General features: G+C 44.8%; 1 protein-coding gene across 5 annotated transcripts in view; it reads right to left on the reverse strand.

The window, feature by feature from the left end:
• SGK1 (serum/glucocorticoid regulated kinase 1) overlaps positions 1-23,320 on the reverse strand; it is a 108,251-nt gene that overhangs the window by 4,458 nt on the left and 80,473 nt on the right. For 2 of the 5 annotated variants that reach the window (XM_070223928.1, XM_070223926.1), the window contains 2 exons: positions 852-927; positions 331-406 (listed from right to left, as the gene is read on the reverse strand). In XM_070223928.1, the coding sequence (XP_070080029.1) occupies positions 331-406; positions 852-927 (152 nt within the window). Of the gene's footprint in view, positions 1-330; positions 407-851; positions 928-1,069; positions 1,280-1,801; positions 2,748-3,526; positions 3,727-23,320 lie in introns of those variants that run through there. The other 3 variants (XM_003362373.5, XM_023651135.2, XM_001504377.7) reach the window with 3 other exon arrangements.

A 23,320-nucleotide genomic window follows, 5' to 3' on the forward strand; every position in this document is an offset into this window, starting at 1 on the left:
ATCTGCAAATGACCGAGGCGAGTCAGCATACATCTACAAACACATTCTAAACGACTTTTCATCCATACGCGTTAATATTTCAAATGAGAGTATGGAAGTCAGACACAATCATGTTGTTGTAAGCACATAAAACTTGTATGCAATATGCCTCTTAAAATACTCCACTGACTCAATACTTAAATGCTTCTGTCACTTGTCATGCCACGAAGTAATGAGACATTCCTGCCTTGATGCTAATTTCTAGAAATGCTATTCTAATTCATCAATGTAGGAATACGAACTGACTCATTTACAAGCTCTCTCCACAGATACATCACAGAGAATACTTACTGGAGGAGAAGGGTTGGCATTCATAAGCTCAGGCTCCTGAGGTTGGGAGATTTTCAAAATGGACTGAACTTCAGGGCTGCAGAGAAGGAGCGAGCAACTTAGAACCTGCGAACCCGCCACAAGGGGGCACGCCAACACCAACAGTGAGTTTCTAGCTCAACTTTTCCCGGAGAATTCAGTGTACAAACTAACAACACCCAAGTAAATTACTCACTTAAAGAAAAAACAGCCAAAGAAAATAATAAACCCAGTTAAATACAGAGATGAGGGTTGTTCTTTATGGAGAGAGGAGGCGAATTAGGCAAACAAGGAAATTTTATCTTTCCATTAGAACAGCCAAATCAGCACATCCATTTTAATGTTTAAAATGTTTTAAAATAAACGAGAACTTAAAGAGAAAAAGGATCCCCACTCCCGGGGCAGTCTTGCCTTCCTGATCAACACACTGATGAGAATGTATCTTTCCCGCTGGTAAACTGAACTACACTAATTTTTATTGTCCCCAATTCCCCCAAACTTACTGTTTGCACGCATAGGAGTTATTGGCAATCTTCTGAATAAAGTCGTTCAGGCCCATCCTCCTCTGTTTCATGAAAGCTGTGAATTAGAGAAGAGAAATAAACAGACGTTTAGACGGCTTCGTCACATCCGATGCCACACACACTCATATGATCCGGAACCCCAAAAATTTCCACTTCGCGCTCCCGGCGCCGAAGTGCAGCCTGACGCCTACGCTCACCGATGAGGATGGCTACCATGCCCCGCATTCTGGAGTAAGTGAGGGTGCCCCTAGCAGCCTCGGTTTTCACCGTCATCGCCTCGGACAGCGCGCTAGGGACGTTAGGGACGGGAGATCCGCTCGGCCCGGACTGCGCTCCGGCCGCGCGGCCGGCTTTATATACGCTGCCCGCGAGGGGGCGGGGACCGCGCGACGGCGAGGATGCGGCGCTGGCTGGCCACGCCCCCTGCCCCGCCCCCAGCCCGGCCCGGCCACGCCCCCGCCGCGCGGCTCGGCTGGCGGCGCCGCTGCGCGCGTTCGGTCCCGGGCGAAAGGGCGAGCCCGGGGCGGGGGGCGCGGGGCCGCGCGGGCGGCTGCGCTCAGCCTCCCTCGGCTGCCGGGCCGACTAGGGGAAGCCGCGGGCGGAGGGGCGGGGAGGAGGGGAGTCCGGGATGATTTTCCAGCTTTCCCATTGATTCCGCCCTGCCAGGTTGTTGGAGTGGCAGCCCCGCGGCGCTCTCCACCGGGCGCGCGGCCACCGGGGGTCCCAGCGCCCGCTCTGCCTCTCCAGCCCTCGCCTCCGATTCCCCCTGGCCCGGCGGCGACCCCTCCCCGAGTTCCCCCGGCGCCTCCGATGCCCCCGCGCGGCCGGGGTGCCCCCCACCCCGGGCAGGGCGCCCGCGCCCCAGGCCCATCCCCCCGCCGCAGGACGGCGGCGAGCGCGCAGCCCCCGCCCGAGCCCGCGCCGCTCACCCAGCCCGGTCAGCAGCAGGGACTCGCTCCGCTTCTGCGCCTCGGCCCTCTTCTTGGGGCGCGGCCGCAGCAGGGACTCGAGCCGGGCCCGCGCCAGCGCGCCCTGCATCTCCCCGGCGAGCGCCGCGCGGAGGCGAGGGCAGCCGGCACACTGAGCGCCGGCCCCGGGGCCGCCGTGACTCAGGCCGGCAAGATTTCCTGCCGAGTCCCAAAACAAACAAACGGCCCTTGTGCGCGGCCCGGCCGCTTCCGAAAACGCCTTTTTTGTGCTTTTGGCCAAAGCCGAGCAAGGCTGAAAAATCCCAGAACTTGGAAGAGGAGGAAGGAAGGAAAGAAAGAGGGAAGGGGGAGGGAGAGGTCAGGAATGTGCAGGGGAGGGGGCGGAAATAAAAGTCGTCTCTGCACTAGAGGGGAAAAAGGACAATCTACATTTCGCATTTTTTTTTCCCTAAAGTAATCTGTGAGAACGTTCTGTCCGTTGCGCATGTAATTTTCCTCCTTGCATTTTAATCCGCGCCGTGCCAAGAACACGTGAGGAAGTGGCCAGTCGGGCAGCGGTAGCCGCGCGCAGGGGCGACCTGGAGTGACCCCCGGGCGGCACGGGGACCCCGATTCCCTGTGCCGCCTGAGAACTCCGCGAGGTCACTTTACATCGTCTCCAGACCCCTTAGTGTCCTCGTCTCCCCTGCCCCTCCTCCGGTTTATTTCAGGGCTGACCCAGGAGTCTCCTTGCAGTTTAACCACCTGGCTTTTTCTCTCGAGCCCCAGATACCTTTTGCCTCGGTAACTCCTGGAAGATTAGCGGGGAGCCTGCGCTCGAGGAGGCGGAGGAGAGAGGTCAGCCCCGCAGAGCCGGGTCACCCGGCCCGGGAGCTGCAGTCCGCCGGCCGCGCCGGGACCCGCGCCAGCGCTGGGGAAGCCGCAAGCCGGCGACGGGACCGGGAGTGGGACACGCCTGCGAGTTACTCGGGTCTGCAGGGCTGGGTACCTGGCGCTGGCTGGTGCTGCGGTGGCTGCCCTGCCGTGACCCCTTGCTGTCAAGGGCCGTGCCATGTTAGAGTTGCCTATCGAGGCTGACACCCTCCGAAATACCAGCTGTCAAACCAGGAATAGCCTGTGGCGCGGTTTTTCTCTGGTCCTGGGCACGGGTTTGTTCTGCAGGCACAACCACCTCATTTGCCCTAAGATGATCTGTGGTCTCAACTGCTCGTCTACCAGAGCCCCAAAGTGGGAGAAGGGAGCACAGGTCGTCTCTCCTGGAAACTGGCCGGGAAATTTTGCTCAGCACGCACTCTTTGAAAAGCATTTTTTGTTGCCTGAAATGGATGCTCTAACCTCAAGCGAGGTTTAGGAAAATCCAGATTACAGTCACTAGCCCAATTCTGCTTCCTCTTGCATGGTTTCTTCATATAATATGACTTTGTTATTGCCAGTGCCCCTCACATCCCACGTTCCACTTCACCCAGCCCAGCCCAGCCCAGCCCTGCTCCCACACTGCTCTCCCCCTTTTGAGAGGGGAAACTTTGCAGTGACTGCCCAGAAACGCCAACCTGCACCAAGATTTCTGCTGGTTTGTTTTTAAAACATTGAAAATTAAGAAATCTTCCATGAGAGACCCTCCCCGTCCCCCTGAAGTGCCTTCCCCCTGCCGAGTAACCTCATATCCTCTGAAGCATCTTTGTTTTATCCATTCCATCCAAATTTCAGTAATAAAAGCAGACGAACCTTTCAAAGGGGATTTTATAGCCTCCTCTTTCATTCCTCAGGTCGCCTAGGGTATGAAGGTTGGGGATTACTTTCTGGAGGCTGGAGGCGGAGCTCTGTTATGGCTGCAGCTATGTGCCTACGAGGCTGGAGGCTGAGATGGCAAGGGAGCAGGAGGCCGAGGCAGCTGTCCCTGCTCTGTTAGGAACCCCACTTTATATAAGGCAATTTACATACAGGAAGGGAGCAAGCCACAAAGTTCAACACGGGGCCATTTATTCCCTCCATTGCAACATCACCCAGAAAATTACAGCCATCAGCGTCCTGGGTTTATTACACCCCCAGCAAGACACACCAGAAATGTAACTTGACTGATTATCATCACAAATCAGTCCAGAAAAAATTCAAAACATATGCACAGGGTTCATTTTCTCCAAGAAGCTCTGGCGCACGCATTCCAGGAGGAACGTGGCATTTAAGTTAGAGGACTTTGAGTGGAATAGAGAAGAGGCACAACCATATGATTTGTGGTTGGGATAGAAAAGGAGCGTCTGATGTGCTCTCTCCTCCCCTCCCCTACTGTTCAGCAGTTGGAGACGGATGGTCTGCTAAACTTATCATTTAACGGGGAGAATCAAGTTGTTGAGACTGGCTTTTCTTCCAACCGGATACCTGATGGGTGGAGCAGGCGCCCCCTGTTCTGCCCCAGCAACCTACTAAGACTTCCGAACAGGAAGGTGACACACGGCGGCGGGTGTATGGGGTAGGGGGAGGCGGGCGGGGGACCGTGTGTGACGCGCGCCTGCTAACTCTGCACAGGCTTTAGGTTGCCCCGTGGCCGCTATTCAGATGCTTGATCTGTTCTTCCTTCCCATCGCCAGCCTCTTTCTTTGGTCCAGATAGTCCTCCTACCGGGGAGGAATCGGCCCCCTTCCCCCTTTCTCCCTGGTGGCAAAGTGGCCAGAGTTGCGTCACCAGAATCTGCTTGCAAATGCAACCTAGAGGGCGCTGGCGTTCTCCGGGAGAACCTCTCCCCAATGCATCATCTCCCCACTTCCCTCCTGAGGTTGAATCAGGTTCAGATAATTTCTCTACAACACCTTGTGCAAAGAAAATAAAGACGGCTTGATATGGGATAGGCTAATTACCTCCGCACTCCCCCAGCCAGTCGTCTCATTTATGCCTCATACTGGGAAAACTACAATCAAAACCCTCAAATGGAAATGATTCACCAAGGTGTAAAGTTTGCACTGAAAGAAAACATTTTCTAGTGTGTGTGTATTTTCATACTTCAGATAATCGTTTTAGCTCTTCTATATTTTTCCTTAATGACGGACTGTAAATACTAAAATCTGAACGCTTTACTAAGCAACGTCCCTTTCTATTTGATTAAAAGGCTCAGGAAACAAATTGCTGGTATTTCTCAATGCATCAGAAGAAATATTTTCAAAAATAATTTATAAGAACTTAACTATGCCCACACCTGAACTGCTTTTTGGATGTGTCAGCTGTATTTATCTTCGTTCCCTAGACACAGTATCTTCCATTGATAATAGGGTGACATAATTGTTTTGTATTGCTCAAAGTGCCATAAATCCTAGAACAGTCTTGGGCACAGTTTAGGTTACCATACTTATTGATTTATTAGTTGATGCTTATAGAATCCTTTCCCTGGGGCATCACTAAAGAAAGTTCATTGAAATGCCAGAAAACATAATTATTACTCTAGAGAGCAACTGAATGGATCAGTTTTTGTTGAAGGTTGTCACCAAGTGCATGTCTTTTCTACAGTATTCATCACACGGAAAATGAGGATGACAAATGAGCTTATTCAGGACAGCTATCATGGATAAGAAACTAGCAATGGTGGTTAAAGAAATGTCTATCTATGGAACACAGGTGCTATAGTGATTATTACCTTCCATATTCATAATTGTCAAAATTGACATGCATAAGGAGATAAGAATGTGATGCAGCACGTAACTAAGAAAAGAACACATTATCTAGAATAACAGCGTTAATAGTTATGAAAACCCACGAAATGACATGCTTTATTTATGCAGGCCTTAGTTTTTTCCAAGACAGTGGTTTTGAATAAACAAGAATATACACTACAAGAACCTTGGAGTAGCGTTTTGTTAAATAATGTACATGTAGCTGTCTAGTATGGAGACCTTCTGTTGTTTTCTCTAACATCTTTTTTTAAACTGTAAGGATTAAGCAATTATTGTTATTTTTCTTCTGAGCTGAGCAGATAATAGGCAAAATTGTGAAATAGCAAAACTGGCTTAGGACCAAATTTTATCTCCCTCCTGTAACCATTCTTTGTCATCGAAAAGTGCTTCTCCCACTTCTGACCTGCGGCAGTAGGGTACTGCGTGGTTCTGCAAACTCTGAAATGTTGCCTGCCACCCTCCTTCCCACTCATGCCAATTGCCTCAAAGCCCTGCTCTCAGCTAATCGCCACGGGAGATGCTGACCTGATTCTTCCTGCCTGCCTGCCTTCCTCCCTCCCTCCTTCCTTTTCTTTCTTCCCTCCCTCCCTCCTTCTCTCCTTCTTTCCTCCCTCCTTCCTTCCTTCTTTCCTCTCTCCCTCCCTTCCTTCCATTCATTCATTCATGCAAACATTTAAGAAGAATTTATTAAGTACAAATATTAAGATCAAGGGACACAAATATGAGTAAACTAGTCATCTGGATTACTGAGAGAGCACACTTTGCTCTCGTTCTAAGTGGGGAGACATACACTAAATTAAGATGAGTGTTAAAACCGAGGTGGGAGCAGTCTGCCATGGAAGAACAGAGAGAAGAATTTGCTCCCGGGAAGAAGCAGCAGGCATGAAATTGTTGAGGAAAGTCTCCACAAAGAAATGATATTTGGGCTTATCCTGGAAAGACCAGCTTGGTACAAAAGAGGAAAGTCATTCTACGCAGGAGAAATGGCATGAGCACCAGACTCTGAGGTGCTGTGTAGCATCTCTGGAATACTTTGGAAATATGGTCCTTGCTTAGACCTTACACACAGGAGCAAAATGTATGTGGTTCTGTTGCCACCACTGCTGAAGTGGGAAAACAGCACTTTCAAGTGAAATAAAAAAGATCCTAGCTGAAACAAATCTGCTTTTCCCTCTCACTCCCCCCCCGACCCCAATAAATATGGAGTTAATAATGTCTTTAAAATATATCAATTTGAAGGACTGCCGATTAATAGCCGGCATTGGCACCTCTGGGTCTGGTACAGATCCAGCCATGGTTGAAGTTCATTCATCGACCGATTCTTCTAGAACTCTGCATCAGATACTGCGCTGGATGCAGGAGATACAATGGTAAACATGCCCTCACAGGTGAGGGACAGGTGGGGAATTACCTACAAAGGCAGATTGAGTCCTACTGTGCAGAGATCTAAAAGCCACCAAGGAAAACCCCTCTACCAAGACTTTTAAGGTGACATATTCCAATGGGTTTGGGAAAGTTAATTCAAACCAAAATGTGATTGATGACTCAGCTATTACTCCTTCAAGGGACTTTTTTCTTTAACGACCATTATCTCATTAAACATGAAAAAATTTACATACAGAAACACGTAAGGAAATGTGGAAGCTGGAATGGGGAAATTCATGTAGTCGGAAGATGGATGGAAGATTAGACAAGCATAGGTATAGTCTGGCACAGGGAGGAGCGATCTGTCAGCCGTGATAACATGGATATTCCACGCGCATCCCTTCTGGAAAGTCAGGCCATGGGAAAGTTGGTGGGAGGGTGCAGATGGTTTTATAGTAGATTTTTTGTTTCAATCAAGGGATAAAGCAAAGAAGGGAGGCCAGTGGTAGCTCTTGACGTGGGAGGAATGGGAAGCTAGCCAGCCACAAACCAGTGGTCTACGAGGGGCTGAACCCTCCCCCCACCCATCCCCATCTTTGGAATTCTTCCAAGCCTGATGTAGCATAATCCAGTGAACAATAACTAAAAATAAAAATGACTGTCAACTAGAATCAATATGAAGGACAAAGAAAAGCAAATATTCGACAGCTTTATTTTTGGCTTTCAGGATTGGCCTGGAAAATGACGTCTGGGGAAATTTCTATATGATTATGAAAATAATACAAGAGTAAATTGGAAAAATTTTTAAGTCAAAATTCACTTTCTAAACACAAGAGGACTGCGGCCTCCCTGAATGACTTATATGTTATTGACATGGCTTAATTGCAGGCACTTGTGGCCAGGCGTTTATTTATTGTTCGGCGTATGCATTTTAAAAGGCCTTTGTCAAGTCAAAAGAATTAACATGTATTGATAAAGTATCAAGTACTGTGCAAGGACAGCCAGAGAGCTTCAGACCAGCAGCCTCCCCCTTCTCTCTGTCCAGGGCGAAGCCCCACGCACCCCTTCTCCCTCCGTGAGCCGCGCAGCCCAGCCTCGAATTCAGGCAGCGCAGGCTCGGAGTGTCCTTGCAGACCAGATCTTTCTTGGGACACACATCCTGGAGTTGTAACCTACAGGAAGACAGTAGAAGGGACTCTCTGCCACCCCCACTTTATCTGCAAAGTGCCAGTAGTAAAGAAGGAGCCTGGATATCTGGCGGACATCTTTTGACAAACTAGAGTGAAGGCTGAAAGCTTTAATTTGCTCAGTGTACACCTTCCCCCCCAATTTCTCCCACTTTAGACCCTACAGTCAGTCAATCTAGCAAGTAGCAAGGGAAGGTCAGGCCATCCCTAAGGACTGTTTTGGGTAAACTCTGCCTACAAATTGCAGCAACAAAATAAGATAAATGTCGTAATGACCAGCAGTGGGAAAATCACGGACAGGATGCCTGGCAGAAGGTTGACGGCATCACTCCAATGTGAAGCAGTTTAGCGAGTGTCCTTTTGATGTCAACCCTGAGTGTCAGCTGCATAAATGTGGCTGTCACCTCCCACGGAGAGCTCAGGAGCGTGGGGAACGTGCTGAAGGCAGAGCTCTGTGCGTGGACTTAGTGAGGCCTGCTACCCATGAGACCTTAGACAAGGTGTTCTGTAAACCTTAATCTCTTCATCTGTTGAATGGGGATACTGATCCTTAATATAAATTGTGAAAAATAATTGAAATAAAGAATTGAGTAAGTGCCTTGCTCAAGTTGGACTCTCGCATAGAAAATAAGATGAGTCCATGTTCCTGATTCACGCTACACACATCATAACCACCAACAGAACACGTCACACAGCACAAGGGGCTCCAACAAATCAAAATACTCGTGGTCCTGTGCCGTGTTGAAAGCACGTCAACATTCACTTCATCTGCTGGGCGGGGACAGGCCTGTGTGACAGGAGTCCCCGTTAAAGGCCAGAGAGGATGACCCACTTTATTCTTCAGACTTCCCCTCCTGCCTAGGCCTCCCACAGATGGTGCTCCAGAAGGAGCTGTGTCAAAGGACCAGATGGCACGATTCCAGAGTAAAGACTTGTGTACCAAGTGTTTGAAGTAAAGTCTAAAGTTTAGAGTGAAAAAGCAGACAGTAAGCCAAAAGCTAACCTCAAGGAGTTTCTGATTGCTCCAGTGGCTGGGAAACAAGAGAAGGTAGATCCAGGCCTATTGAGGAGGTGGAGTCAGTGACAGCGGGTCAAAGGAGGCGGGCTGGCACAGAAGCCACTTTTCTAGGTCACTCAGCGTACCTTCCAGTTACGGAGAGAGGAACCAGCTCCCACTGACGTGGCCTGTTATTGCGAATTATTCAGACCTCTGTGGCATCTCTTTTGTGCCAGGCACTGTGCTGAGCCCTGGACCCAACGAGGACACCCAGGATGGGCAGCGTTGCCACCCTCAGGGAAGTCATGGTCTGTCCGTATTTTGTTAAATTGAGCAGCCTTTCCCAAGAGCAAAGGCAAACTTACAGATGTTGCTGCTTACCCGAAGGCCCAGCCGTGTCTTAATGCCGTTAACCTACAGCCTTGGGCAGGTTAAACCATTTAGAATATTCACTTTTTCAAGTGAGGAATGGGCTGGCAGATCTCCTGCAGCTCTAATATTGTAGCTCTCTGATATCTGGGAAAAGGTAAACCTAAAAGGACCTTCTGGAGGCCCCGAACCACCTCGCACGGCTTCCTCTAACAATGCCCACATAATCCTCTGGAACCTTCTCCCCTTCCCTCATTGTAGATCTTGTTCTTAGTTAAATCTCAGGTGTCTCCCTGGACCTTGAGTTCCTTGAAGACCAGACAGCACAATTCATGTTTTCATTCAACTAACATCTCCGACCCCCTCTCTCTCTGCTCCCCTTTGCCCTCCAGGCTTGAGCCATCTTGGCTCTCAGTTCCTTTTGCAGGCCAAACTGCATCTGCCTTAGGGCCTTTGTCAGTGCTGTGACCTGCACCTGGAATGCTCTCCTCCTGATGCTCACTTGGCTGCATCCTTCTTGCCAACCAGATCTCAGCATCAACATCACTTACACAGGGGACCTGAAGTCACCAGCTGGCCATCCTTTGTCACTCACCCTACTTCAATGATCTGCATGTTAGTTTTATTATCTGACATTTTCTTTGGTTTATTGCTGGTCTTCCTCACTGGAAGGTAGTTTCTGAGACAAGGATCAGATGTCTTATTCTCCATAGCATTCTGGGGCCCAGAAGAGCTCCTGGCCAGCAGGCAGTGCTCAGTAATGAAATGGTTTAATCATATGCCCCGTATGTATTGCTGGCATATAATTGGTTCTCAGCCGAATTTAGTTTTCCTCTATTCACCTAATAATCAAGGGCACATTTCCCCAGCAGGCACTTCACAACTCACTGTAAGAAGCAAAACAAAATCAAACCAAACAAAAAACCCTCGGGTTGAGCTATTTCATCACATCTTACATATTATGCGACTCAATTGTTTCAGAAAACTGAGGGACTAGATTTCATGAATGATGGACAATGAGCATTTTGAACTCAAGGCTGTTCTTTTGGTCCAACGGGATCATTAAACGATCTTGTTGAATAACCATTTTTCAAGAAAACTAAAGTATATGCTGTTTTTTTACGGACAACATTCAATGGGCACTCTGTCAAGCTCAGAGAACCCCTGGGAGGGTCGCCATCTAGGTTTTCATCCACCCCGCTTGGTAGAATGCCACTTTAGCCTTTTGTTCCGAGGACCTCAGATGGTCTTCTGAGTCAGAAAAATGTATCCTCTTTCTTCTCTCCTTTTGACATTGCCCTCTAAATTCTCCTTTGCCCCCAAGTTTTTTGCTGCCTATAAAGATAGAATTTAAAAATGAGAACCCCATCAGGTTCCATGGTACCTTACTTCCGTTTTCAGCTGGAGGCCCGCTGGCTGCTCCCTGTATGAACCCCTGGGTTCACAGGTATGGAACGATCATCTTCACAAGACACTGGCAGTTGGCTAAGGAGAGCTGCCCTTTCTTTAGAGTTGAAAGGAAGTGACAGCAAGTGGTCTTTCAAGAATGGCAGAGTTCAGGCCGAGAGGCAGCTGGGGCTCTCAGGGTGGCCCCCTGCATGCTACAATTGCTCTACGTAGTCTGTAGGAGTAGATGTCCCCTCGGTAGGTGATGGTAGCAAAGTGTCACACTGTCTTTGCAGATACTCAGGAATAAAGGGAGGGAAAACTCTCCTCATGAATGCTATCATATGACTTTGACTTATAGAAAAGAATGCTGTCATAACCTGTTTGACTTCTGTCATTCAACCCTCTTCCCCCAGAGCTTCAGAACCTTTCATCGGCCTGAGGACAAGGGGATAACATGGCCACCTCACAGCTGTTTGTTCTCTGCCTTGCTATCATAAAGTTCTTCCATAACTTGTATATTTTCAAAAATGCTGAATGAACACAATACAAAACCCTTCTACTTTCTTTTCCTTTCAAATGTCCTTCTCTACGCAATGGTAAGGCCTTGATAAAAGGGGCTTATTGTGCAGTGCCTGGTGTGTGGTTTTAAAGCCACAGCAGAAGGACCATGAGGTTGCAAGGAGGGGCACAAGCCACAGCATATGCACAGGGCCTGCAAAAGCTTAGCACCAAGTGGGCGGGTGATTGCACTTCATGTCTCTGTGATTGTGTATTCATATGCGTGCATTAGCAGGGCTCTCCAGAGAAACAGCACCAATAGGATGTGTGTGTGTGTATACAGAGAGAGAGTGATTTATTTAGAGAAAGTGGCTCATGGGATTATGGAGGCTGTCCAGTCCACAATCTGCAGGGGGGGCCGGCAGGCTGGGGACCCCGGGAAGAGTGGATGCTGCAGCTCAAGTCCAAGGGCCATCAGTTGGCAGACTTCCTTCTTGCTCATGGGAGATCAGTGTTTGTTCTATTAAGGCCTTCAACTGATTGGCTGAGGCCCACCCACATTATGGAGGACAATCTGTTTTACTCAATGTCCGCTGATTTAAATATTAACCTTATACAAAAAGCACCCTCACAGAAATATCCAGAATAATGTTGGACCAAATATCCGGGCACTGTGGCCTAGCCAAGTTGATACATAAAATTAACTATCACAAGTCCACCCCTTGTCAACTTGGCACCCGTACGCATCTTCTTAAATCATACTTAATCTCCATATAAAGACGATAACATGGTCATACTTCCACCTGCCATGGTAGCAACTATCCTGCATTCAACCAAAAACCTACTAACCCTTTCCCCAGGAGAGGATGAGAGTCTTTGTGGGACGCTTACTCTTCTCCTTGATATCCTGTAACTTAAACACTATTATGTAAAGCTCACAGTGCTGAAATACTGTGATATAAAGTCCATACATCTTATGTTATATGATAAGGGGATAAGAGAGGGAAGAAAACAAAGATATTTACTTCATGTCTATATATACGCACACAAACATATTCAAAACAAATAAGGAAGAGATCCTCATGACAATTACAGTCTTTGTTTCTGTAATTGGTCATGCAGTTGAAGATGGTATTTATAAGTAGCTTCTTCCACTACCTCTTTGCCCTCAGAGAGCGGCTCAAGTGGTCTTGGTTCTTTACCTAGTGAGGTGGCCCAAACGTTCACTCCTGAAGGGTCTGGGCCATTAGTAGTCCTGCCTGGATTGGGTTATTGCAGTTTTCCATTGACTTTAATCACAGGCATGGGAATACTAAGAGACACTCTAGATTTCCTATATTCCAGACATACTGTTCCTGACCTCCATGGTAGCAGCCGTCCAATTTCACCTTGGTCATCAGGATCAATCACCCCAGCCAGTCCACTACCTCCCTTCTTTGCCTGTTGGTTTAGGGGCACAAAGAGCCCAAAGTGGCCGGGCAACAGTCTTAACTTCTAGCTTAAGGGCATCATTGTTGTGTCTCCTGGTGGAAGCATTCCTCCTTTCGTAACTACGACCTTGAGGCCGGCAGAGCATAAGGCTGGGGAGACAGGAAACAAAAATGTTGCTAGTAGGTCAGTTGGGCTAATAGTGGGTGGTTCCACTCCCATTTTCACTCCGTGATCTCTGGACCTGTGAATTCCGTCCATGGGAGAAGCAGTACCATACATTGAACACTGATTCGGAGCATACACAGCCTTCCAGAGAACCTTGTCTCAGCCCTGCAAGGTACTGGCACCTGGTTACTGCTATATCTGAGTCTTCAAAGGGCCATTCCACTGTTCTCTTAAGTCAGTTGCATCAGGATGGTGGGGAACATGGTAAGGCCAGGGAATTCCATGAGCATGGGGCCCGTGGCCACACTTCATTAGCTGTGAAGTTAGTTCCTTGATCGGAACCAATGCTACATGGAATACCAAGGACGGTGGATAAGACATTCTGTAAGTCCACAGATGGCAGTTTGGGCAGAAGCATTGCATTAGGGAAGGCAGATCCATATCCAGAGTCAGCATCTATTCCAGTAAGAACAAAAGGCTCCCCTCCCATGATGGAAGGAGTCCAATGTACTCAACCTGCCCCCAAGTAGCTGGCTGATTACCGCAGGGAATGGTGAGGTGTCAGGGACTCAGTGTTGGTCTCTGCTGCTGGCAGGTTGGGCACTCAGCGATGGCCATAGCCAGGTCAGTCTTGGTGAGTGGAAGTCCATGGTGCTGAGCCCATGCATGACCTCCACCCCTGCCACCATGGCCACTTTGTGCATGAGCCCATTGGGTGATGACAGGGGTTGGCTGGGAAAGAGGCTGACTGGTAGCCACAGAACTGATCATCTATCTACTCTATTATTAAAATCTTTCTCTGCTGAGGTCACTCTTTGGTGAGCATTCACACGGGACACATATATCTTCAAGATTTTTGCCCTTTCACACCACTTTTCTCCCCCACATTTCTTTGCCACCAATTTTCTAATCATGTTCCTTCCATGTCCCTGGCCATCCAGCCAAACCATTGGCCACAGCTCATGAATTGGTATATACTCACATGTTCTGGCCAGTTCTCCTACAGTATTGCAGCTGTCCACTTCTGTGATTATGTGTGTGTGTGTATATATATATCAGTAACTTGACGGTGTCATCCACAATACAAGGGTGTGACATTCAAGCTTCATCTCAGATTTAAAAATGCAATAACCCACTGACTTGATACCAAGCACTTGGATTTTTATTTCCTGAGGATTCTACATCTTCATTTGCTGCTTTCTCAGTTAGCAGATTTGAGTACATTTCACTATTTTTAGAACATTCCTGGCTAGCTTTGATATTTGGGTTTTGTTGTTTTTCTTGTCCTCCCACTCTCTTTTTAGCTAACAATTTGCAACATTCTTTGTAACCCTGTGAAAATTGGGCACTGCATCAGTTTGCCAAGCAAAAATCCAGAGAAAGATTACCGTGATGCCCTAGCTACACTACCTGACAATCCATGTCATATCTTTGAAAATATGGAGTAAAAGTAGAGAAAGCATTGTCTTAGCACTAAATAATTTTTGTGGGAAATTCAGAGGGTCACCTAAAGCACATTTCGTATTTTACACAGGAGCAGCGCAACTTAGCAATGTGAAGTTACCAAACCCCCCATATGCCAGGATATGGCACCTTAGTCCTTCTGACGCTTAAAAAAGCCCTGAAAAAAATGTGACCTCTTGATGTCTGTTACTTTGGGAGGTGTCTGTTATGCCTCCTTTTTTGGCTACTCAGAATTACAGGAGACGGGGCAGGAAACTCATTTTCCCCACAGCTTATCTTGAAGTATTGAAGCTCTTCCCTAACTCCGAAGACCACCAATAACCTCCTTGGTCTCATCGCCACTAGCAAGGACGCCCTCAGCTGAACAGGGATTTCAGGAATCTGTGCACATGTTTATACTTTTCTAGGAGTTTGAGGCACCGAAACAGCAGGATTATTTCATGCCATTGCCTTTCCTAACTTCCTAACATAACGCCTTGCTCATAATCAATGTTCAGTAAATATTGGACGCATTTGATGAAAAAATTTCTCTATAGGGTCCACCATAATTTCTTCTACTTACTTTTATTTCTCAGCTTTAAAACCTTAAGATGAACATTAAAAGCCTTGATCCTTTGCTCAGGTGACACATTTCAGTGAGAGATGTTATTCTAGACTAGTTAAGGGGAGTAAATTTATTTTTGTTTTTATGATTATATCCAGGATCAGAACTTCCATAATTAGCCATCATAGCCTAATTTTCTAAGAGCATATGGTCATGCCATCAGATGCTTTTGATAGTACTATTTGTTGTTGAGTTGTGATTATAGAATCCTTTTAACAAATAAGATTAGTTGTCACAAAAGAACTCTTTGATGGTTTGGCTGAGAGTTTCAGATATATTAACTACTTCTGTTATTTTTGTGTGTATGATAACACTACCCTTGTTTCACAATCATCACTTCACAAAAGATACACATAAACTCTAAAAGAATGAAAATAAGCTTTTGTACAAGACCACAAGAAAATTACAGAGAAGAAATTAAACAGATGTGAGCAAAAGACAGGAATCATGAATAATGCCTCACTTTCTAAATGAAATAAATACGGTCACTTAAAGAAGTAACTATAATGTTATTTGTTTATAAAACTTTATGTTTAAAATTGCATTGTACTCTATCCTCCTTTAGAGCAAATGATTATTCCAAAGAGACAAGACTGTTACCATCATTATTATCTGCAATGATTCTATCTCATAATTCATAAAGTATTGTTTGAAAGTCTAAAGCCTCAGGACAAAAACAAAGATCACCATGAGAGGCCAATTTGAAATTCATTCTTCAAATCATGCTGTTTATATACCTTTTTATATTCCACCATAAATCTAGTTTGACAGGTTCTGTTCAATAAGCCTTGAATTTGCCTTTTAAAAGCAAAAGCATCTTCGTTTTAGTCTTCACCACATTGTAAATGCTGTGTTTTACATCCATAAGCTGCTCCTGTGAGCATCACTGATGGCCCACTGCTTCTGATTTTTCCTTTTATAATGGGAACAAATGACCTCGGGGCAGAAATGAGCCTAACACACACACAGAGTCTGTCTCAGCCCCACTTGCCCCTCTCCTCTGCCTCCTTCTTCCTATCCCTTCCCACGTCCCATTTTCTTTTAGGATTTCATTTTCTTTAGGATTATTGCTTTCTGTGAGGTTGACGAGGACCTTGTAAAGTCCCCCAGGACTGCTATTCCTTTTCCATCTCTTTTCTTAAAACAGTTATAGAGGATTAGAACTAATATCACATACCTTATATTATGTGTATATATACATTATATATTACATTAATATCATTAAACTTTCAATATTTTAAAAATATTAGAAAGTACATTTACATAAAGATGTCAAAGAGGAGTAAATACAAAAGACGTAGTTAGATTACTTCCAGGACTAACAGTAAAATTGTCTGACACAAGTAGCCTTGTTAGGACGCGGTGCAGCTGGATCTCACAGCTTGTCTTCTCCATATGAGCCAATTATTCTTCCTTACAGACCCATTCTGTCTGGTTTTCACAGACTGCTTTCTGATAATTTATCTCACAAAGAGACTGAGCAAAGGCATGTGGCAGGATCATTGTGGACTCACTGACATTTCTAAAAATAACACGACCACTACTCGCCTTAGCTTTCTTGTGTTCAAGTGTATGAAGGGCAGTTCATAGCCAACACACTAGATGATCTTTTTGTCTGTGTTTTAAAGATTGAAACTATCGTATATATATGGAAGTTGGAGCTTTTATTTGAACAGCACTGCCAGCCTCATTTCCTTTTCTTCATAGAATTGTGAACAGATTCCATTAGTGTTAAAAGGACCTTGGGAACTATGACCTCCCTACAATATTCCTCTGACCGTTTATTAAGTTCTCTCTTTACTTTTTCACTGGAATGCCCTCTACTTCCAAAGTTCTCTCTCCCCTTCTCAAGTAGCATGGATGGGTAGAATTCTTCCTTAGACCATATTCAAACATCCTCATGACAGTTTCTAAGGAAAGCTCTTCTGCACTTTCCAAAGCCAGGCACCATAATGGTGCTAAGGACATACTGACAAGCAGAAATGAACACGTTCCTCTCCGTAGCTTCCACAGTTGAGTGCATCTATTATAATAGCTGACATTGAATGATTATACTAACTGGCAGACACGAAGCTTTAGTGCTTTTTGTGCAATTTCTCATTTAATCCTCCTAATGACCTTAGGAAAAGCTTTTGCTATCCCCTTACACTTCTTGAGATCTGAGGCTTAAAGAGGAAAGCCTTAGTTGTGTGACCGACATAGCCAGTAAGGGCAAAACCAGAATGTGCCTCTGGGTTTTTCTGACACCAAAAGCTCAACTTTTAACCAGTAAAGTAATCTGCCTCCCTATCTGTTCCAAATGACAGTCCTTCACACCTCTGTAGGCAGCTATCATTCTTCTAACTTGTATTTATACGGTTTTATTCACAGTCTACCTGTGTCCGTCCAGTTTATCTACCTGAGTCTGTATCAGGGAAAACTGTTGCCTCTCTCTCCACAGAACCAAGCAGAATGCTGGGCAGACGGGGACACGGTCCACCTCACTCCTGGAAAACCATCCCTGTATTGGCCATCCTTCCCTCCTTTTCCCAGCTCCCCCTGCCCAGTGGCAAGATGGCATCTCAGTTTGAATCTCGTCCTTTACTTCCTGCTCCTTCCCTAACACCTGTGTCCATTTTCAAGCTACTTTCATGGCGAAGCTCCACGCTTACCTTTTCGAAGCTGCAAACTGGAGAAGTTTCCAGAAGATCTGACTTCAGTTTTGTGTTTTAGCTTTTGTGACTCTTTATTTAGCTTTGGGCAAAGAACTTAGCTTCTTCAAGTATCCTCAGGGTTAACACCCACTTTGTTAATCCCACAGGGCGACTGGAAAGATCAGATGAGATTAGGTATGGGAGAACCATTTGAAAATTCTAGTGTGTTATGTAATTAAATACCTACAAGAACAGTGCAGCTGAACTATTAATACAGAATTTTCCACTAGGAGCTAACATTTTAATCAGCGGAAAGAGCTGATTGCTACATATTTCTGAGGAGCGATCATCAGGGTTCAGAGATCCACGGCTCGCTGGAGTCTATTCCAAAGGCCCCAGCACACCCTGAGCCAATTTTTTTCTAAATCCTTTTGCATTTTCTTTTTACTGTCAATTTACACTTTCATAGAATAAAGGAGTTTCAGAGTAAAAAAGAATCTTAGATTTGATTTACTTCAATCAACTTTCACTTTACAAATAAGTTTCCCTTGCCTTAAGTTCCAATTCTGTTCTCAGCTCTGAGCATCCTAGGTTGACACCCCCTTCCATGTCCCTATGCTCGTCACCCACATCCATCCCACCCTCCATCTTAATCCCTCACTCTCTGCACCTGCCCCTCTCTGTGGGCCGTTTCATGCCCGAGATAACTTGTTTCCATGATTAGTCATTGGCTTATTCTCATTATGTACAGTGTTAAAGTCATAAAATAATTTTTCTTCAAATTTGGCAAACTACATCATTTGACCACATAAAATACTTCCGTTACTAGGGGCAAAAGTCTAAAATGCTTTTTTCTTATGATAGACATATAACTTCCTGAAATATTGTTTTATATATTATGGAGCATGTATCATGGGACCGTCTTCTTGGGCAAAAAAGAAGCTGTCAGAGGCTTGATATTCCAGCATGTTTAAAATAATAAAATACACTAGGGCATTTTAACATTAGCGGCAACTTTTTAAATCTACTACACATTTTAAATCTGTTGTCATATTTGTCTGAAGTAAACTAATAAAATGAGAAAAGATTCATTAACGTAAGAGAAAAATAGTGTTGCTAAAATTATGAAGTTGTGTTTAATTTTCGTTGCGTTTCTTAAGTGAGATAATTTTCTGGTACTATTTTAGCCTTAATAAAATGTCCTGCAAGTACCATGGAAATCAAACGTCTTAGACATGAAAATAAGGATTTGACTAAAATGGGCACAAGGAAATACCATGCGAAAATATTTTAAAAGCGTGGGGACTCTTTCTGGGGAATCAGAAAATCAACCATTGTGAAAAACTGTTAGTTTAGCCTTGAGTAAAACAGCAAAAATAACAAGTAATTTTAGTCAGAACAAAGAGGAAGAGAAAACTGTGAGTTCAACAAAGAGAGAAACAGATTTCGCTCCAACTGTAAAGCTTCGGAAAGCTGAACTCTTCATTTACAGAGTGCGAGGGAGCGGGAGGGGCTGCTCCGTACGGAGCTAAGCCGAGTCCACAGGCCCCTTCACACACTTGGCAGCAGGGCTGTCACCAGGATCAGATTTGACAAACTTTTCCCTCAAACCGGACTTAAACGCCAGATGAGCATGACTTAGTATCTTTAAACAGAGGAGTTTTGGAATGACATTTTGCTACTTGCTGGAATAAATAACCTGTCCTTGAACCTGCAACCCTTGAAACCATTGTCCATGGTTAAAGTCATGCAAACCTAAGTGGCTTTTGCTCTACAGAAGCTTGCTTAAGAAAGCGATATTTTATCTAAACGACTAGGCCATGGCTAAGGTTCTCTGCAGCTTGAGGATTTTCTGTCCAGACATGTGTCTATTTTCAGGAAGTTTATCAGTCTTGTGTCTGGGGACACAGATAACAGAAGACAGTGAATGCTGAGCTTTGTGGTTCAAGGAGGAAAAAACAAGTTACAGGTCCAGTAAAGCGAGAAATAGTAACAGTAATGACAATGAAAGCATATTCTTCTTTCCACCCATAGTTTGTAGACCCCACACAGGGCAGGGCATCTGTGTTGAGGTTTGTATAGACAAAATAATTCTTTCTCCAAGTAAGAAGAGCTTAAGTTGTAGAGCATAAGAAGTAACATAAGTCGCCCCTAACTCTCGGTGAGGCGTGGTTCTGACTATCTTTGCCTGCATTATCGCCTTTAACCCTCTCCAAACGCTATGATCTATTATTAACATTGCATTTTTGCAGATGAAAGAAATGGAGGCACGGAAGGGTGAAATCATGTGTCCGGAGCCACACAGGTAATAAGCACTGAAGCCGGCTGCAGACCCAGCCAGCTGACCCAGGCGTCCACAGCACAAGCACAACTGCCGCGTTGAGCAGCTTCCACACAGGCTCACTGGGAAGCAAGGCCAAATGGCCTGCCGGTCAATCTAATGAGAGTCCAATGGACTGAAAGAGATGTGGTTGAGGGAACTGAGGACGGTCACGGCTGTGCGACCTAAGATGGAGGGAAGGAATACCAAGTTTGATCTGCAGAAGTTTGAGTTGGAGAACAAGGGGAAGCCGAAAGCAGCAGAGTGCAGGCTTCTTAGGACTGTCCTTTCTACAGCCTGCCTCGGCCTCCGCCCCCGCTGGCGCCCTATGCGATCCTCGGAAGTCTTCACAGTGTGCAAGATGACTTTCATCACTGAGACAGCCATCTTTTTTGTAGTTAAGACCTGAGTAAATGAGGTCGGTCCACTGAAAAGATTTTCGTGTGTCCATAGATTTTTTACTAAATTATTTATCTCTAATAGCAAGAGGAAAGTCTATACTGGCCACCATGTGTCAGACAGAAAGTTTCCATGTAAGCAGATTGTGTTTACCTTTTTTAATGTTTTTCTTTTTTCTTAGATAATGCCATACTTGGAGGGATGAAGCAACCGTTTTCTAGATATAAATATGACAGTGTTTTACTTTTTAAGGAAAAAAATCTAGAAATTATGTTTTTGCGTTAAAAAAAATCTATACAATGAAGTCTTCCCTCTCCTTATTTTAATTTAATGATCTACTTTTATATATTCTCTGAAAAACTGAAATATTTCTGTGGCCCATATGTTTTCAAAATATGAATCATTTCATTTCTACGTTTGATACATAAACTATTACTGTTCCTGAATATATATGAATATACCACTTTATAGTGATTTCTACATCTCCAGAAATTTTGGCTGAATTTTAAAATGTAATGAATCATTAGGAAATATAAAGAAACAAGGCATAATCCTGAAAATATAAGGGAAAATGAAATTTTCTCTCTGGAGAAAATTTGCACAATGGTGATTCCTGCTCTTTAATTTTTGCTTGAGGGAAATCTAGACATTTTGAAAATCCCAGGGGTAGAATGGTGTTGTCTTGTGAAACTGACTTCAAGTAACAGGGAAGACATCAAGGAGTTAGATTTTCTTACCTGCCAAAACAATGGCCCACTTAAAATTGTGGTGCCTGCAGAAGAACCCTTAGTGTTTCACCATTTCGTTATCTGACTTCCTCTAAGGAGAGAACGTTATCTGTGCTGCCAGTAATAGTACTGGGGAAAACACAGTCTGGAAGTGTGGGGGAAACTCATCCTACCTTGAAATTCTGTTTTTGGAGAATGTTACAGGTCACAGCCCGACCAGCAATTGAACAACAAGGTGTGCAAAAACAAATAACTCAGGTTTCAAAGCTTAAAAATAAAGATACTAGGAAAGAGCCTAAACTTGTGCAGCCTGTCTGCGTATGGTCAGAACAAATGCTAGGAATGCGTGAGTCAAATCCAATGGAAAAAAGTGTGGGTGGTAGGATTTTCTTCCCTCCATCTTTTTCCATGTCTTTCCTATGATGAACATACGTTACTTTTATATTATGTTAAAAAAAAAAAAAGGCTCTCCAGAAATTACTTTTGTTTCTCCAACTCCCATGTCTGCACACGGCGTCTGCACCTGCCCGTCCTCTCCTCCGGTAGTCATGCAAAATGATGGTGAGTATAAAACTCTAGGCACATTCACCAGATTTCAGGGGGAGCTAACCCCCAGTAATTCCCCACTTTGAAACAAAATAATTCTTTAACTTAACTTCTATTTCTTTCAGGCAATATGAACTAGTTACCCCTAATATTTAACTCTACTTAAACTGCGTATCGAGAGACTACACACTGGGTTAAATAAGTAAAATCCTCTCTGATGCTGACTGGCCTTGAGTGAAAATACTCGTTCACTGAAATACGTGTTCCAGAGGAAATGATAGAGTCATTTATCAACATTATTTCAGGAATTGGTGAGAGTGACCATATAAAATTCACACTGTGACTCGAATTTTGCCTTTGTGAAAAGCGAGCTCATGAATTTGCACATTGCAGAAGGATGTCTCTGCAGTTGTTTTCGCTTATGTTTAGACGTAACCGAATTGAAGGCATTTGGGGGAGAGTTTTAGTTAGAGTGCTGTTATGCCGATGAAGAAAGGACGCATCACGTGGAGAAACCACAGCAGAAACAGTTGTATCCCTCAGATTCGAATTCTAAGAAGACTGCTAACACACTAAACTGCCTAAGCCTGAGTGGGCTACGTCTTAAAGAATGCGGAAAGGATCCCTGAGAGAAACTTGGATCTTTGAGAAGAAATGAAGAACTTTGGGGTTGGGAAACCTCTGGGTAAATCCAAAAGATGGTTTTCCTCTAAATACATTGTACCGTAGGACTTATTTCATATGTAGAAGTAACAGACATGACAATCGGAATGTAAAGAATGAGGGGGGTAAATGGACCCATTCTTTTTCAAGGTTTCTACAATGGTCCATGAAAACTTAAAGTTATTTATTGTAATATTGTAATCCTCAAAGCCACTGCTAAATCAGTAGATAAATTAATCTTGAATTAAAACCAATTTTAACAGTCCTAGAGCAATCAGGAAAGGAAGAACAGACAAACAATGAAGGAAGGGACATGTGGAAAACGAATAGCAAGATGGCGTAGGTACAGGGTCAGCAGCTACATTAAGTGTAAGTGGTCTAAACGTTCCAGGTAAACATCAGAGATTGTCAGATAGGATTTGAAAGGAAGACCTAACTATCTGAAGTCTACAAGAGAAACCTTTAACTATTAGACGCAGATAGGTTGAAAGTAAACAGATAGAAAATATACACCACGTGAAAAGTGGGCATAAGAAGGTTGGCTTGGCAATATTAAAAGCAGAAAGAATAGGGGCCAGCCCTGTGGTGTAGTGGTTAAGTTCACGTGCTCTGCTTCAGTGCCCCGGGGTTCACAGCTCCGGATCCCAGGTGCAGACCTAGGCACCACTCATCAAGCCACGCTGTGGTGGGGTCCCGAATGAAATGGCGGAAGACTGGCACAGATGTTAGCTCAGGCCAATCTTCCTCACAAAAACAAAACAAGACCAAAAAATAAATAAAATGAAAGCAGAAAAAATAAAGTTCAAAGACTTTTACCAGAGGTAAAGAGAGACATGATCAATTCATCAGGAAATCATAACAATTATAAGAGTGTAAGTGCTTAAAATCAGAGTTTCAAAATATAGGAAGCAAAAATTGACTGAATTAAAGGAAGCAAGAGATCATTCCACCACCATAGGTGGAGATTTTGATACCCCTGTCTCAGTAATTGACTGAACAACTCCCCTTCTCCCCTAAAAGAAATCACCAGGCAAAGAAGTCACTCCACTAGTCTAGGGATTGGTTATTGAGGTGGATCTTCATTAGATGAGTTGCTGCAGGA

The sequence above is a fragment of the Equus caballus genome, chromosome 10 (assembly GCF_041296265.1).
Source record: "Equus caballus isolate H_3958 breed thoroughbred chromosome 10, TB-T2T, whole genome shotgun sequence".
Lineage (NCBI taxonomy): Eukaryota > Metazoa > Chordata > Mammalia > Perissodactyla > Equidae > Equus > Equus caballus.